The following is a 16,826-nucleotide window of genomic DNA, read 5'->3' as shown; positions in this document are numbered from 1 at the left end:
TCGAGAAAACAACAACAAAACGATTAATATCACGTGACATTTAAAAGTCACTAAAAATGGAAAAAACATTCAAATACTAAAATAAAAACAATTTGATAAATACAACTGTGCTATTTTATATTTTTTTAAGTAATTATGATTTTTTTTAAAATTATTTCACCCATTGAAAAATGTCTCCTTGTTTTTCGAACAAAGCTGATTGTTTGTCTGAATTAATATTGGATCATGAAGACCAGGCGATGAAATAAAATCGTTTTAATGCCAGTGTAGGAGAAATAATTTGAGGACACTGAATTAATATTGAACTTGAACCCAGGCCATCTTTTCCGATCATGTCTGCCTTGGAGAGTGATTTAGTTAGTTTGAACAATTTGTGTGAGAAATTTGACAGCTCTGTCAAAATTCGAGAGGAATTGGAAGTTACAGATTTACCTTCTTCCAGTGATGACTTTCAGGTTGATATTTATTTTATTTTTTGTTGTTATTCCGATATATTTTTGATGTGCTTCTTCCCCCCCCCCCCCATAATAGAGACAAGGATGATGGGGCTCCAACCTGGGTGCCAAGATAAATCTGTTGTGTGTGCAGTTGCACTATAATTTTACTGTACTATAGCTTCACTGTTGAAGGTCCTACCAAGTCATCTTTTCCGGCCATGACCTCTTAGAGACCGATTTGGAACAGATGCAGTATGGTCCGCCGTGACTTTGACGACTTTTTTCTGATGAGAAGTCTCCCAAGACTGAAATGCAGTCGTGCTTTCGGAGGTCTTTCTTGCCAAGAACGGGGTAATACTATATATGGCTATTAAAACAAAACAAATCCCCCCCTCGCACTGGCCCGAGATTGGCAGTGAATGTGTTAAACGGAATGAGGTGTCAAGATTAAAAATATAATGTCATTAGACCAAATAATTGATTGAAAATAATGAAAACCAGGATTCTCTTTGAAGTAATACATTTGTCAGCGCAAGAAGAGCTCTGGATTTTGTCGAAAAAAGTATCATTGTACGAGGTCAAGCAAAAATTGTTCAAGCAGGTGCTAGAACTTCCAATGCTACTACAATATTGCACATGCAAATGGGGCTATAGTGAAGAAAACCCTGTTTTATAATTTAGTTTCTTGCGCCTCCTTACAATTATACATTTGTTAATTTCTTGAAAATGTAATATTTTGGCTTTGAAAGTGATATGTAAAAGATGTTATCAATTGTGTTTTTGTAACAGTGGAGCAATTTACACCTCCATTAATGGACACTTTGAATTACATTGATGGGAATTTTGTAAAATTTGGAGAAAAAAAAATTTATATTATTACTATGGAAATGTGCCGAGATTGAAGAGTAACACAATTGACGCTTGTTATAACGACCCCACATTAAAGTGATAATTCCATTTAGGGTTACCAGATTCGAAAACTGAGAAGGGACGATGCCTGCGTGCAGACCCTTAATAACATCGCCTTTCCAGATTTCTACAATAGATGGCACCACTATACTGATCAATAAAACTGCCCACGCAACAATAATTTTTCCCACCTAAAACAAAATTGTTAAAAAAAAGCAAAAATAAAAAAATTCTGGGAATTTATACAAATACAACGCCACAACAGACAAAATGCCCAACGAGGTGGCTGATAAAAAGATGGCCATAAAAATATGGTTGTCATATATTTCAAAAATACAGCAAACCCAATTAAAAATGCAATTAACACAAATTATAAACAATATATACACATGATAAAATATTATACAACGTCCATAAAGAATACTTATGGTTGTCTTATTCTAAGAATGGATAGCTTCTTGATTTACCCCAACATGTTTATCGTATTTCTTTTTAAACGTGTCAATTGCGTTACAATTCACTACTTCCGGGGGTAAGCTATTCCATTTATTAACAACCCTATTAGAGAAAAATTCCCTGCGACACCATAGCCTTGCATTGTCCCTCACCAATTGATACTGGTGTCCCCTTGTAAAAGCAGTCGATTGGCGGTGTACTAAAAGTTCATGGTCCATCCTATCCATCCCATTGAAAATTTTGAACACTTCGATCATATCACCTATTTAGACAGCTATTGGTCAATGAGTGTGGGAAACATCAATGTAAAAATGCTTATATCAATGAATAAATATATATTTCAGAATGGAAAAAAAACCATAATTCTGAAAACTTGAAACAACAAGGCAAATTTTCTGAAACAAAGGGGGACGCTTGAAATGACATAAAAAAGGAGGACGTCTGGTAACCCCTAATTCCATTACAATGATTGGTAGCACAAGTCCCAAAAAGTTTTCCTGTAATGACAATCCTAATATGTTTTCCTTTTGATATGATGACCACCTAATATAACATCCGTTTTCAATGGAACAATATGGGTCGCTGTAACGAGCGTTTACTGTATTTTTATATAGAAAATTAATGTTATAGGCATTCCTTTACAATGCAGGTTTGCCATAGTAACTAAAAAATTGATTTTCGTGTGAAAAAAACTAAGGACAAAAAAAAATTCCACATTTATGTCAGTGTGTCTACCATAATATATATCTCAGGGACTCGTAAAATTTGATAAACGATTTTTTTGACGTTTCTCTCAGGATAGAAAAAAAGCTGTTTGGCTTCAAGGAAATTTGGCTAGCACCTAAATTTTCAGGATTTGTAGATCCCTAGCTATACAAGTTTCACTGTGAAAAGAAACATTGCATGAAAGTGAATACCGAAGATAACGAAGTTTATACATTGAAACTCGCACATGATAGGATGTATTCTCGTTCACAGGATAAGGTGAATAAAGGAATTAAACTCCTGGAAGATGCAACTCATATGGTGAATACTATTGGCCTTTTCAGTTCCAATGAAACCATCGATGAAGTTTCTACGTCCGATTTGAAGTAATTATATTCATTTTAGATACTAATCAGATTTATTTATATTTTTCATAACTTTTTGAAAGTTGCTTATGAGAGTGGAAAATAATTCCCCCCCCCCCCCGTATTTTCAGGTATCTTCTACTACCAGCGTTACTTGGTTCTTTCAATCTGAAACATAAGTATATCAGTACAGGAAGTAGACTAGAAAAACTGAGACTTTCTGAGGTAATTATTTTTATTGAACAGAACATGGCATATACAGGGTGTATCACATTCTACTGGCGAACCGTTGATCCTAGAGGTGTACTTCCAATTAGAAAAAAATTTCCAAATAATGTGTAGTACTCAGGTATGTACAGTCCCGGTGTGCCCCAAAACCCAATTAGAAAGTTGTTGCCCTGGCTCTTATGCCAACAAAAAATTCCATGTTTTCACGTGCAATATTGACTAAGATATTTGAATTAAAAAAATGGGGGAAAGTAGGGAAAAAACAGCTCTAATTGCAAAAAAATGTTTTACCCACATTTAATGTTTTTTCCCCAAAATTTCCTCCGTTTTCAGAATATCTCTGAATATTGCACTTAGAAACATGGAATTTGTTTTTTGTTGGCTTCAGGAAAGCCAGGGCAACAACATTCTAATTGGATTTTGGGGTACATTGTGACTGTATAAAAAAGTTAATTTTTTAATTTAATAACTATACAACCGTTGAAACATGAATGGCATATCTGAGTACTACACATTATTTGGAAACGTTCCCTAATTGGAAGTATACCTCCAGGATCAATGGCTCGCCAGTAAAATGCCATACACCCTCTATGTGCTGCAGAACCTCAATCTTGATTACCCCAGTTTACTAGGACACTCCTATGCCAGTAAATTAAAATTTCTTTATGATCGAATGTGCATCAATTTAGAGGTTCAATACCTTCTATGAAAATTATATCCTAAGTTACAATTGGGAGTAACAAACACATATACGGAGAGCGAGATGATGTTTCTCAGTCCAATAGATGAAGGAAAGAGAATTTTTTCTAGATATTATACTGAGATGAACTCTGAATGAAAAGCCAACTTGTCTCTAGTTGATAAGGTTTTTGCAACCAACATTTGAGAAAAACTCTGTTCGTGTTCAAAATTTCATCTGTTTGAGTTCTCAATGTTTCCCCAACACTAGTGGTTGGCATATTCGGGAGAATTGATAAAACTAGAGCCAAAGTCATGTTTTCTGGAGTATCAGGTTGTGTTTAACAAATTAAGCCTTCTTTCAGGGTGATGGGGGAAGCTTTGAGAACTAACTCAAACGGAAGACGGTCTTTGAACCCGAACAGACAATTTTCATCGACTTGTCTCTGCCAGGAATTTAACTCAGTGCTCTTGCAAACCCAGCATCAACACTATCCATATACACCACAGGAGATGTGACAACATAACTCTTATTTATCCAGTGTGCTGTTTCTTTCTGAGTTAACCTCAGCAGAATATCTAGAAAAAATTGTCTTTCTTTTATCTATTGTGTAGTTTCCCAAATTTTTTTTTTTCCATTGCCCTTTTCTTCAGAATTTTTTTTCTCTTATCACCCCCAACTCAAGCGATCCCATACGATTCTGTGTTATACCCAGACCGTTCCATTGCCCCCTCTGAGAAATACTGATCTATGGGATTTAGAAACGCCGTCTACTACTGTCACCTGGGGACAAATTGCTGAAGTTAGGGGGGGTGATTACTATGGCTCTACTTCATTGCCGTATGTCACAGTGCATAAATAAGAAAGGATTGGGCGCATCTCCAATGATGTATATGGCACCCTAGAGGTGCAGTAGTAAGATGCTCGTCTTCCACCAAATGAATGTTTCCGTCAGAGTCTATGGGTTCAAACACGAGGAAGAACATAGAGAGGAAGCAAATTCTTTATTTACCGAGCTTGGGGTAACTACCGATAGATGTCATCTTCATATGACAATATTACGGGAGTTGGTGTAAAGTAATAGTGGTATATATGAAAAATAATTGAATTGTTAAAGAAAAATGTGTTCATCTGTTTGTGTTTATTTGGGTTGTTTTCTCACACATATTTGACCAATCACCGTCAAAATATAATGGTTGATCAAATGAAAACGGAACAGGAGCCACAAAGTGAAATGACATATCTTACACACTCGTGTGTAAGCCGACTCCCTCACTTCAGGAACTGCAATAAATTGAAAACCAGTGTATAAGCCGATCCCTAAAAATCAGCCCATTATAAATGGAGGTAAAAATTAGCAAAACATTTCATGCAATAAAAATTATAGTGTAAAATGATCCAAACTTTCTAATCCATTTCTTTTTTGAGTATCAGAGCTCTGCATCGAAAGCCAGTATAGCCTGGCATCTCTGTTTTCATCTTCAACTGTACTCAGTTCCATCCATTGCAATACTGATACAACACTTTTTAAAGGATTTGATGATGATTTTGGTGGAAACAGAATTCCATGCCTTGTGATTTCACTGGGACACTAGGCCGATGTTGAGTTTCGTTGGAGCACTGCTTTTTGTTGTTTCTTTCTTTGGAACTCATCCATTCAGTCCTTAGATTTCTTAAGCCTTGGTGCTTAAATCTGGAGCCTATAAAATTGACGTAAGTCCACAAGCCAGTGTATCAAAACCAACAACGTTTTTTTTTTTTGCATTTGATTTAACATCGGTTCTGTAGGTTTGAACATAGCTACAAAGATCACTGCACTGATTAGAAATGTCATCTAAAGTAGTCCAATGATGTCACGAATCTTCAAGCTAGTCGTGCAAAGGCCATATAGCTATATGATTTGGTGAAGTGGGGGGGGGGGGGGATTGATATTTGCTCCTCAAGAACTGACCCATGTATAAGACAACCCTCCACAAATTAAGGAACAAATTTTTGAACAAAAAACTTGGCTTATACACAAATATAAGCCAAGTTTTTATGGTAGATTTTATTTCAAATATAATCTTCAAAGCTACGAAAGCACTTGTCCTACTTTTTCACCAAGCTGTGAATATGCTGCTCATGGAAGTCCTTTGGCTGAGATCAGAACCGTTTTCAAACATTGTAGGTATAGTGGCACTATCTGTTGCAAACACATGTAAACTGCTCATGCATGTATACCCATTTCTAAGTTTCTGAATCTGTAACACTGTATTAAGCTATTTAAAATGCAGTAAGACAATGATTATCCAAGCCTTTGTTGATTGAATTTCGGCTACCCAATGTGCTTTTCCGAAATTAATTTTAAACATTAGGGCAGTAAAATGTAAGATGGCACTCCTAGCGCTGCACCAAAGTGGTTCACAGAGTGCCTGTAGCATGTAGTGAGAGCTCTATAGGTTGGATTGGATTTTTTTTTTTTTTTTTTTTTTGTGCAAGGACTAATTAGGTAAAACTGTGCCCAAAATGACCATAAAATAAGATAAAATTTGTTTTTGTCATGCCAAGGAAGGAAAAGTGTTCGTTAATAAACAAGAAATTAACTTGCCATAAAAACTAATCGCTTTGATGAATTTAAAAATGCAAGATGCATCGCAATGGTCATTTAAACTGTCAAAGTGAAAGATGGCTTTGACCAAAAGCGGTCGTAAAATGATAACGATGATGTGAGCAAGTAAAAGCATGATCAATGGACTTTGACAATGGGGGGCACTCTGGTTGACACTCTCATTATAAAAGATATGATTATGTGAGGCGAATTGGTCCTATGCACTACCAGGCGAGCAAGACTTCCTCCTTTTGGTTAGTCCTGCAGCTTGAATGTAATGTCAATGGCTGATTGTGGGCTTGATGGCATGTAATTTATTATTTATTGGGTTGCTCCAATAATCTGGCCAGCAGCGATCTATGGGTTGGCAGGTAGAGACTTAGACAAGTGTTTCTTAAAATGGGTGATATCTTCCCTTGGAGGGGCTTATGGAATGGTAAAAGGTATAAATACATCATGGGTTCTTATGGGTTGGCTTAATTGGTGAGTGGGGTGGGTGGAGAGGTGATAGGAATTTATTTTTTTTATGAGAAGGAAGTGCTCGACTCTTAATAGTGGTAATAACAGTCATCACCACTTTAAGTGTTTCTCTATTTGTAAACTTTAAAAGTTTGGTCAAATCTTCTAAAAGTTTCTGGAAATTTATTTCGTTTCAGCTTTATTTTAAAGATTTCTTAAGGAGATGCAAGTCTTACGAAGTGGCTGATATAAGCATACCTGATTATTGTGATGATGAAGAGAATGGAGAAAGCTCAAGCAATTCAAGAAACTCTAATCTTAGTGTAGATCTCAACGCAATGGCCGCAAAACGCAATGCTGTTCTCAATCGTTACAAGCAAACAAAAGAATTAGAAGAAAGACTAGCTACTTTGAAAAATGTCACACAAGAAGAAGAGAAGGTACTTATTTTTTTAAGTTCTATATCAATATTATTACTTTGCAGGGCTTGACAAATTGGAAAAAAATTTAGGTGCTAGTAAAATTTCATAGGCACCAAGCTTTTTTTTCTCAACAAAAACTGTCTAAAATGGTGTATTCTTCGACTTGCCCTAGAGACCTTTTTCCATGCTTGTAGACATGCGGACATAATTTCCTGATAATTTTGTGCTGTCTTCAGATGCCAATTCAGTTGTCATACATAAAATGAATTAGGTACTATTATCAATTTTTTAGTCATCATTGGGCCTGGCATTTGTCAAGCTGTGTTATTATGTAAATAGTGTCTTCCATTTATCAAGTTCTTTATATTACTGAAGTCTAGTTATTCTGCTCAGACATTGCCCTCAAGGTTGAGATTTTCGAGAGCGGCATTTAAATTGTAAAAATTATAGTCACAGGTAGAGGTTCCCAACTTTGAGATGCGAATGCAAGCCGATCTCTTTTTTAAAAAGTCTTGCCACAGAGAGCAACAAGCCTATAACAGTAAAATCTTTAATCATTACACTTCACTCATAGTTCGAAAAATAGAAGTCAGATGGCAGCAGTATAACAAGCATTATACAGGAACAAGCTTCACATTAGGTTCACAACATGCACATTCCAACATGAACTAATTTGTTAGAAGTTCCACAGAGGAATATGGACGAGGTACATGTAATTTTTTTCATTTCATTCCGTGCACCGCCCAGGCTCTATCGACCATTGTCAATTTTAGCCATTGCCCCGGATGAGGGGGCTGGGCGATGTCGGGTGCTTTATTATGCATATAAAAATATAAAATACAAGAACATTGAATATAAAAACACATTATTAAAAAAAAAAAGTATATACAGATTCAAATATTTCTATTATACAATATACAATTTATTCTGATGAGCGCTTCTGATGTCTTTTTTAGCTTTGAGCCCTTTGTTTTTCTCTGTGGCCAAGCGCCAGGTCTTGAACCACGTTTTCCCTCATTGGCTTGTTGGCTCGAGTGAGCCTCCGCCGTGGCATGGTCCTGGACCACGCATCTTATCTTGTTGGCTCGGATGAGCCCTCCGCCATGGCCAGGTCCTGGACCACACGTCTTTCTTTGTTGTCTTGTTGGCTCTGGTGAGCCCTCCGCCGTGGCCAGGCCAGGTCCACGCATCTTTCTTTGTTGGCTCGGGTGAGCCCTCCTCCGTGGCCAGGCCAGGTCCTGGACCACGCGTCTTCCCTCGTTGGCTTGGGTGAGCCTCCGCTGTGGCCAGGCTAGGTCCTGGACCACACGTCTTTCTTTGTTGGCCTGTTGGCTTGGGTGAGCCCTCCTCCGTGGCCAGGTCAGGTCCTGGACCATGCATCTACCCTCGTTGGCTCAGGTGAGCCTCCGCTGTGGCCAGGCTAGGTCCTGGATCACGCATCTTCCCTTGTTGGCTCGGGCGAACCCTCCGCCGTGGTCAGGCCAGGTCCTGGACCACGCGTGTTGGCTCGGACGAGGTACATGTGTGGTTTAGTAGTAGTAATATTCACAGGTAGATGAAAGACTCAAAGTGGATTTTTAGTTGTTTCTGTTCAGCTGGAGTAGGCGTAGCATTACTGTGAGGAGTGGGATGTATATATATGCAGGATCAACCTTTGGAGAGGACACAACAGGTTTGAGGGTTTCATATAAAAAGTTATTTCAATTTTGTAAAAAAAAATATTTAAAAATGTTTTTAATTTTTGATTGTCTTGTTTGGGGGATTACAACCCCCCCCCCCATTCCCCTCCCTGTGTATGCCTCTGATCGTTCATCAACAAAAATAAGTTAGATATATAGATGGCTTTTTTTTCTTAGCCCAAAATATCAGGGAAACAGATATTTCTATATATTATGTTGAGGTGATGTCTGAAAGAAAAATCATCTGATCTCTGCCGGGACATGAAGCCAGGCCCTCTTGAGGAAACCAGATGACTTTTCTTTCCGAGTTCACCATGGCATAATATCCAGAAAATATGTTTCCTTAAAAAGAAGTTAGTTAGCTCAGCTTCTCAGCATACTTTATGACTGCATTTAACCTATTTATCCATTAACGGACATTTTGTTTCACGAAAGTGATGTGTATCACAATATTAATGTTGAGACATATTGATATCATGCTCTGCAAAATTAGCACCAGGCATTATTAAGACTCCTGGATCGGTCCCATCCTTGGTTCAATCAGAAGCTTGAAAACCTTATTAGAGAATAATTTAAGGAAGCATTTTTTAAGTCTCTGATTCACTAAGAATCTTGATGAAAAAATTATGCAAATTAGGCTAGAAATGAGTGTCTAAATCATAGTTTCCCAAACTTTTTTGTTCCATCGGTCCCCTCCCCCAACTAAAGAGTCAATCCATAGGATCCTATACTAAATTCAAAGCATCTACCATCCTCCATTCCCCACTGGACCCTTTGGAAAACACTGATCTAGATATTCATCACCTAATAAAAGTAATGTTGCAATATAATTTGGATTTAAGGGGCCCAACAACAAATTAGAGTATGCGACTTTTTTTTTTTTGGACAGGCATTGTTATTTATTACAGTTTGTATCAAAAATAATGCTTTAATTAGATTGTTTTTTATTTTTAATGATTTTGCAGCGAGAATACTATTTGATGTTGTTGAAAAAGTGGATTTTCACCGCTTTAGAAGAACTCAATAGCATTAACAGTATGTATCATTCCTATTAGAAATTATTGTATCTTATCTTCCAAGGGTTTTCTGGTGTTTAATTTTTGATTGCCTCTCACATCACATAGAAGTAATATAACTTTACCAGAGAAAAATTTCCCACGCTTACTCCTGAATTTAGAACAGAAAATAAATTGCTGCTTGATTTCAAATCCTCTTTTGATATCTATTGAAGGGTGGTCAGGCTAGATTATTGCTTCGTAATTTTTTTTCCCGCATACTTTAGATAACAACATAGATGCCAAAGTGATATTCATAGACAGATAAATTCTATACAACATAGTAGAAATGTATTTTAGCAAACTTTTTGGCTAAATATTAGAATACCATGCTGTTATAGTACTTGCATTATTTTCTCTGTACTTGGCAATTCTATTTTTGTGAGGGGAAAAAAATCACAGTGAAGCATTTTATGCTTGTGTATTTAACCGAAACATATATGTCCCACACAGGTTCTAAAATTGGTATTGAAAGGATTAAAACCACTTAAATGTGTGGAAGTTAATTGAAGCAAAGCAGTGAATAACTTGTGTCTAATATTACCAGAGTCCAACAGAACGAGTGTCGGTTATAAGGAGAATGTCACGGTAACAAGTGAATTGCTAGAGATTGTCAAAAACAAATGTTAAGATACAAAAAATATTTGATTATAGCGAGATGAAAATTATATACTTGATATTAATTCACTGTAACACAAAAAAAATTCTTAAAACCATCTATTTTCCCTTTCTTTTCAAGAATTAAACTAAGGATGAGATGGATATGAGCAGAGCCGCAACTAGATATTTTGTCAGCCAGGGCAAGTACGTGTTTTGATGCCTCCATGTAATGTAAAAGGAGCAGTCAGGGGGTGTACACAGGATCAACCTTTGGAAGGGACAAAAAAACTTTCTTCCCGAAAAACCGAGTTACCACCCTTCAAAAAAACATTTGAATTAACAGAAATTTATTAAAATATTATACGAAAGGTATTTTCTTTTGATATTTTAATTTTTTCACAGAAATGTTAAAAAAAACTCCAATTTTTTGTCGGCTTGGGAGGGGCACGAGTCCCCCCCCCCCCCCGACAATACACATTTCTGAGAGCAGTTAAAGAGAAAATTTGGCGCCCCTCACTCTATTCCAGCACCTAGGACACCAGACCCGCCGGCTGCAGCCATGCACACATACGTCGTGGCGCATTCTTTTCGTATTCATTACTCTGAGGTGCTAATAAAGAATAGATGCAAAAAATTAATTTTTTTAAGGCTTTCTCATCACACACACACACAATATATAATGGTTTCATTTGACTTTTCTCTCTCAGTGACTGAGCATTGTCACTATCAGGGCTTGTTTGGCTAGAACTTACAATTTCAAATCATTGCTGAACAAATCATGTTAAAAAATCTTCATGATTGTACGGAAGAATTTTAATGAGTCCATACAGCCATGGAAGAGTACTGTAATTAAGAATTACAACTAAATTGCGTTTATAATACAAAATTCCATGTTTATTTGCTAATATTAGAATGAAATGATCTAAAAGACATTTAAATGCATATAAAGCAACACTTTTACCTAGAAGAGTTGCTTTTACCTAATACAGCAAAAAAAATTATAATTTTATAACAAGTCTGTTATACCAACAATTTTCCTTGTGATATTTTGAGATGTTATAACAGATTTTACTTTACATCTAAATTATTAGTGGTTGTAATTTTCTAAAATTTGTCGTGTATTTTCATCAGTGGAAAAATCTGTGTTGGCCAATATGCCAAAAGAGCCGAGGAATTCGAAAATGGATCACAAAGAACCAAAGAAATCTAAGGTATGTCAATTGCACTTCATGCACAACTTTTATCCTCTGGTGTTCCTTTGTCTATAATTCAGTTGAATCTCATTAAGACAAAGTCTAAGAAACAGTACAGATATTTTGTACTAACCTAATTTGATATTAACAGAGATTTGATTGTGTCTAATGTGAGAAATATTTAATTGGTATTAAGGGTCTTAATCTCATTGTGGTTTGCAGTGAACAAATAGGTTTCAATTCTTCATTCTGATGGGCATAAATTTATTTTTATCTCTAGCCATTGAAGCCAGTCATCATTGTCAAAACAGAGATGCAGAAAAAAGTGTATGGGTTGGGTTACCCAAGTCTCCCAACCATGACAGTAGACGAGTTCTACAAACAGAGGTATCCAGAAAATGAAGCCTCGGCTGCTGCAGCAGCATATGCGTAAGCTTCCAGATGGAAATAAATATTACCTATCTTATTTTGAAAATACAGCAGACTCTCGATAATCTGGTCGTGCACTAATCCAGCGTTTTTATCCAAGCTTAAAGGAGGAAAACATGTTATTGGCACATGCCTGTGTAAGAAATTTATATTATATAATCTGGCCACTTTGGTCTGATATGTGCTAGATTAGCAAGAGTCTACTGTATTGTGTTTTTACATGTACATATAAAGTGAAATTCCTGTATAACGATTTTCTCTCTAGCCACACTACACTTTTCGTAGTGGTATATTTTTTCGTCTTTATCAAAATACTCATATATTTCTCCAGTCCTTAGAGTATTGCTATATAGGAGTTTTACTGTATATGTCTTATGACCAATATCTAAGCACTTCCTAGCCATTTTGTGAACTAGCCAATGTGCAACCTGGCTCGACTTCAAACAGAATATATATATGCCCCCAAAGCAGAATTTACCAAAAATTGCGACATACATAGCAGAACAGTATGTGGAAGAACTAAGAAAAGAAAAAAAGAACTCTTATATGTAAAAAATGTTATTTAGGAATTTTTACGAAAGAACGTTTTCTATCAGCTGAGGGCTTGCTGCAGAACAATGAAAAACATTTTGCTTTGGACATAATGTATTGTGTCCAACATACAGTGTGTCCCGAAAAAATAAATTTTAAACTTTGTATTACACTGTAAGAAAGAATTTTAAGTCGTTTTTAAAGACATCTACATATAGTGTCCCCATGCAGTATATAGTGACTAGTTTTAAGCACATGCAATGAATCAGTAACCATGTTCAAAGGCTTAAAATAATAATCATTCTCGAACTTCACATTTTTCAAATTCAATTGCTAAAGATATTGCACGCCTGATGGGCATGTAAATTTTTGGAGAAATTTTCCAGCCCTGATGTCCAGCAACCATAAATGAGAGCAGTGCTTAAAAATTGATGGCAGGCATAAAATTTTGCACCTGACCTTTAACACTTCTTATGTGAGCAATTTTAAGATATAATGATAAAAAATTTTTATCGTTTCTTTTATGCACAACAATGGTGTGATATATTGTAACCCTATCGCCCTTCATGTTTTTTGTTGCCTCGCATCAGCAGATAAAGGGTAGAGGAAAAAGTCTCAGTTTGAACATAATTTCTTTCACCCCATTTTGAAAATGTGACAAAGGATTCCACACTCAGCAACTTTCTTCAGCTGAAGAACGAGTTTTGAATTCCAGCCGGACAAGGGATCGGGAAACTCAGATCTCAATTCCCCATTTGCCTAGTTTGTGATTTAACTGTGTGTTTTGCATTAACCGAATGTATTTCTTCACATTTAAATTCCTAAAACACTAATATAACATGAAGACATGTATTTATGTAACACAGGAACAGCTTGCAACAGATGGCTTTTGATCCAGATGCAACAAAGCAACGATATGAGGCAGAAGATATTGAGAAAGAAGAGTTGCTAGAAAAAGATGATCCAGTTACCTTACAAAATGTTAGAGCATTTGATGACTGGAAAGATGGTGAGTAGGTTTTAAAAAAACAAAAAAGATGCATAGGTTCTATGATCAGGAGCTGCTGTTGTTTGTTGCTTCTAATCAGTTGTCACTTTTCTATATCCATTATCCCAGTTCTATAGCTGTTGATTGAAGTGGCTTTCAATGTCATTTCATCTGCGGTCCTTACCAGTACCAGACTGCATTTGTGGCCACATATCTTATTACAAATATTGCTGGGTATATACAGGCTGTCCCAAATTGTTTGCACAGCAGATATCTCTTTTTTTTATGTATACATAAAAAAAGAAATTAACTTGTTATGTAGATGCCCTGTATGCTCAAACTTTCAATGTAAATGTGGCTCTGAGAAGTCGTTTACAAAAAACTTATATTTTTAAATGCAACATTAACGGAGATAATTTGAGTTTTAAATTTTCAGCATTTATCACCAATGATTGAGAATGTGTTTCACAATTAAATTCAAAATTGCAAAAATTCTGTAATCAAAATAATTGTCAAAAAATGTAATTGGTAAATAAAATGGTTGAGTTCTATTTGTGTACAGTCTGTAAAATTGCAACTTTTTGAGATAATGAAAACTTACTAATACAGTGATAAGCAGCCAAACATTAGTGATTTTATGTATTTAATATCTTGATAAATATTGCATTTAGAAATATGGAATTTTTTGCTATGACTTTTCAGAGCTTTTGACTTCACATTTCAATAATCTGAACTTTTAGCTCACAGGGTCTACACAAAAAGTTCATTCTTCTACTTTATTTGTACAACCCCTCAATCAAATTTTGAGGGGACATACAGCATAGGTGCCGATTCACAGACTTGAAAAATCTGTAGTTTATCCTGTGATACATCTCACAAATAAAAAGGAAAAACTGGGGACTTTTTTGAAATTGCAATGCGTGACTATATATAAATCCTGTTCCACTTTGCTTGATTTAAACATATTTGGTGACAATTACTGATTTTTCTTACTTGAAATCCTGATTCCCCATATTTTTCGTGAGAAAACGGGGCAGTCTGAAACTACAAGGATTGGAAAAGTATTTTCTTTAAGGATTTTCCATTCCAACAAAGCTCAATTTGAGGACTTTCGAGGATCTTTCTATAAAGATACGAAAAATCGGAAGAATTAGACTTCTGACTGGAAGATTTTAATAAGGCTGAAAAATCAGAAGCATTGGCACCTATGATACAGACAGTCTAGACACATTCTTACTTGAAATTAATGTTAATGGTACTCAAATGCAGTCACCCTTCTTTTACAGCCAAATAATGACTTTCCCTTGTATAATAAAAATATGTATTTCAAACCTCTGATTAACAATTGCCACTTTTGTCCCCCCCCCTTCCCCAGTGATTGCAAAAGAGATTTTTCTGTATATTCAAATGCCATTGTTTGATTGGAATGGTGATAAGGTTGGCAGATAAAGTTCAAACTTGTTTGATTCCGTCACCAATGTTTTCCCATCCGAAAATAGAACACCTGGTAATTTTTTTATTTCATCACTCTATTAAAGGAATTGCACTAGTTGTTATAACAGGGCTCAATATTCTCCTAAGAGGTAGGCTTATCCTTATTTTCACAGATTCTACTGAAAAATATAAGTATGTTAACAGGGTTAAAATGGAATTGTTAATCTTCATTGGTTTAATGGCATTTATCTACAGGATATATGTGATTGACCAATTTCTTTTCATTTTGCAGATCACAGACGTGGTTCAGGAAACAGACACAACAAAGGCTGAACTGTACATAAATTTATAAAACAAGGAAAGAAGAGAGGTGGTGTCCTGTAAAGCTTTGTTTAGAAATGCTATGCAACTTTTGTAAATTGGATTGTAAAAAATAAATCTCTAAAGCAAACTTTTCATTTTTGAATGATTGACTTCAATTCCCTTTCAGATGGAGAAAATTGTGAAGTTAATGGGTGGGTTTAGAATATACAGTTGATGTTTAGTGATACATTACATTGATTACGAACAAGAACCTAACACAAAAACGTTAATAAACATCCCCAGCAGAGACACACATGACAGTAACAACTGAGCCAACATTCGAATGTTACACTGTTGCCATTCTGCGACTTGTTATAATACTAATATCTTCCTTTAAGGAGAAAAAGTTTTTATAATTTATGAGAGTAAGTCGGCCTGGATGGAGGCTTCACCAGGCGACCCGATCTTGTGACTGTGTAAGATCCATTATCCAGGGTTGTCTGTTACCTGTTTCTGCAGTGTTGGAGGATGGCATTGGGGTGATACCCCATTGGTTGAAGATTTAGGACCACTTCTTTCTGGATTGTACTCAGGCTCTTGCATCTTAGGTAGATGTCATAATGTGTTGGTGGTGACAGGCTGGCTGCGAAGCTGTTTGCTTGATTTCCATATCTTGTTGGACACGTGGTTTAATGAATTGCCTCTTCAACGTGAAGCCATCATTTGTATAGATCTCATATGTGTGCCGGCTGATCTGTTTTGTTACGCAGGCTTCTTCCTTCCCAAATCAGTCTCTTGTGCAGAGGGTTCCGGTGTCACGCTGAAGCTCCAGAATGCAATGGCGTAATGTCTCGTGATGCTCTGATATATCATGGAGCCATCTCATTCTGCCTTTCTTACAATTTTTCATGGACTTAAGGAACCTGCAGTAGAGTAAATTGTAGATGCTGGGTACTGATCAGTAAGGCTCGTCTGTGAGCCGCTGTGGTGGTTAAGTGGTCATAGTGACACTCTCTCATTGCAAGGGCCTGGGTTCAAACCCCACCGTTGCCATAGTGGTTGTCAGCTGAAGTTCGTTTTCTGTGGTTCCCAACTTCAAGGTGTGAATGCAAGCTCATCTCCCCATTAAAAAGTCTCTCCACAGAGAGCAACAGGCCTATAACAGTAAAATCTTCAATCATTACACTTAACTTCATAGTTCAAAAAATAGGAGTCAGATGGCAGCACTATAACAAGCATTACACAGGAACAAGCTTCACATTAGGTTCACAACACAGACATGCACATTCCAACACGTACTAATTTGTTAGAAGTTCAGCAGAGGAATATGGACGAGGTGTATGTGTGGTGTAGTAGTAAGCTCGTTC

General features: G+C 36.3%; 1 protein-coding gene across 1 annotated transcript; it reads left to right on the top strand.

Annotated features, from left to right (window-relative positions):
• Positions 1-25: 25 nt before the first annotated feature.
• Tap42 (immunoglobulin binding protein Tap42) lies at positions 26-15,607 on the top strand. Its single transcript, XM_089250976.1, has 9 exons — positions 26-455; positions 2,781-2,893; positions 3,004-3,097; positions 7,023-7,265; positions 9,892-9,961; positions 11,713-11,792; positions 12,055-12,203; positions 13,601-13,743; positions 15,449-15,607. The coding sequence occupies exons 1-9, from the start codon at positions 333-335 to the stop codon at positions 15,487-15,489; spliced, it is 1,056 nt and encodes a 351-aa protein (XP_089107102.1). The 5' UTR covers positions 26-332; the 3' UTR covers positions 15,490-15,607.
• The last annotated feature ends 1,219 nt before the right edge of the window (positions 15,608-16,826 follow it).

Source organism: Pholcus phalangioides, unplaced genomic scaffold (assembly GCF_987345545.1).
Source record: "Pholcus phalangioides strain wild (caught in Gottingen) unplaced genomic scaffold, Ppha-v1.0 ptg000024l_1, whole genome shotgun sequence".
Lineage (NCBI taxonomy): Eukaryota > Metazoa > Arthropoda > Arachnida > Araneae > Pholcidae > Pholcus > Pholcus phalangioides.
Note: the sequence above shows the minus strand (reverse complement) of the source record. Positions and strands in the feature narration are given on the sequence as shown.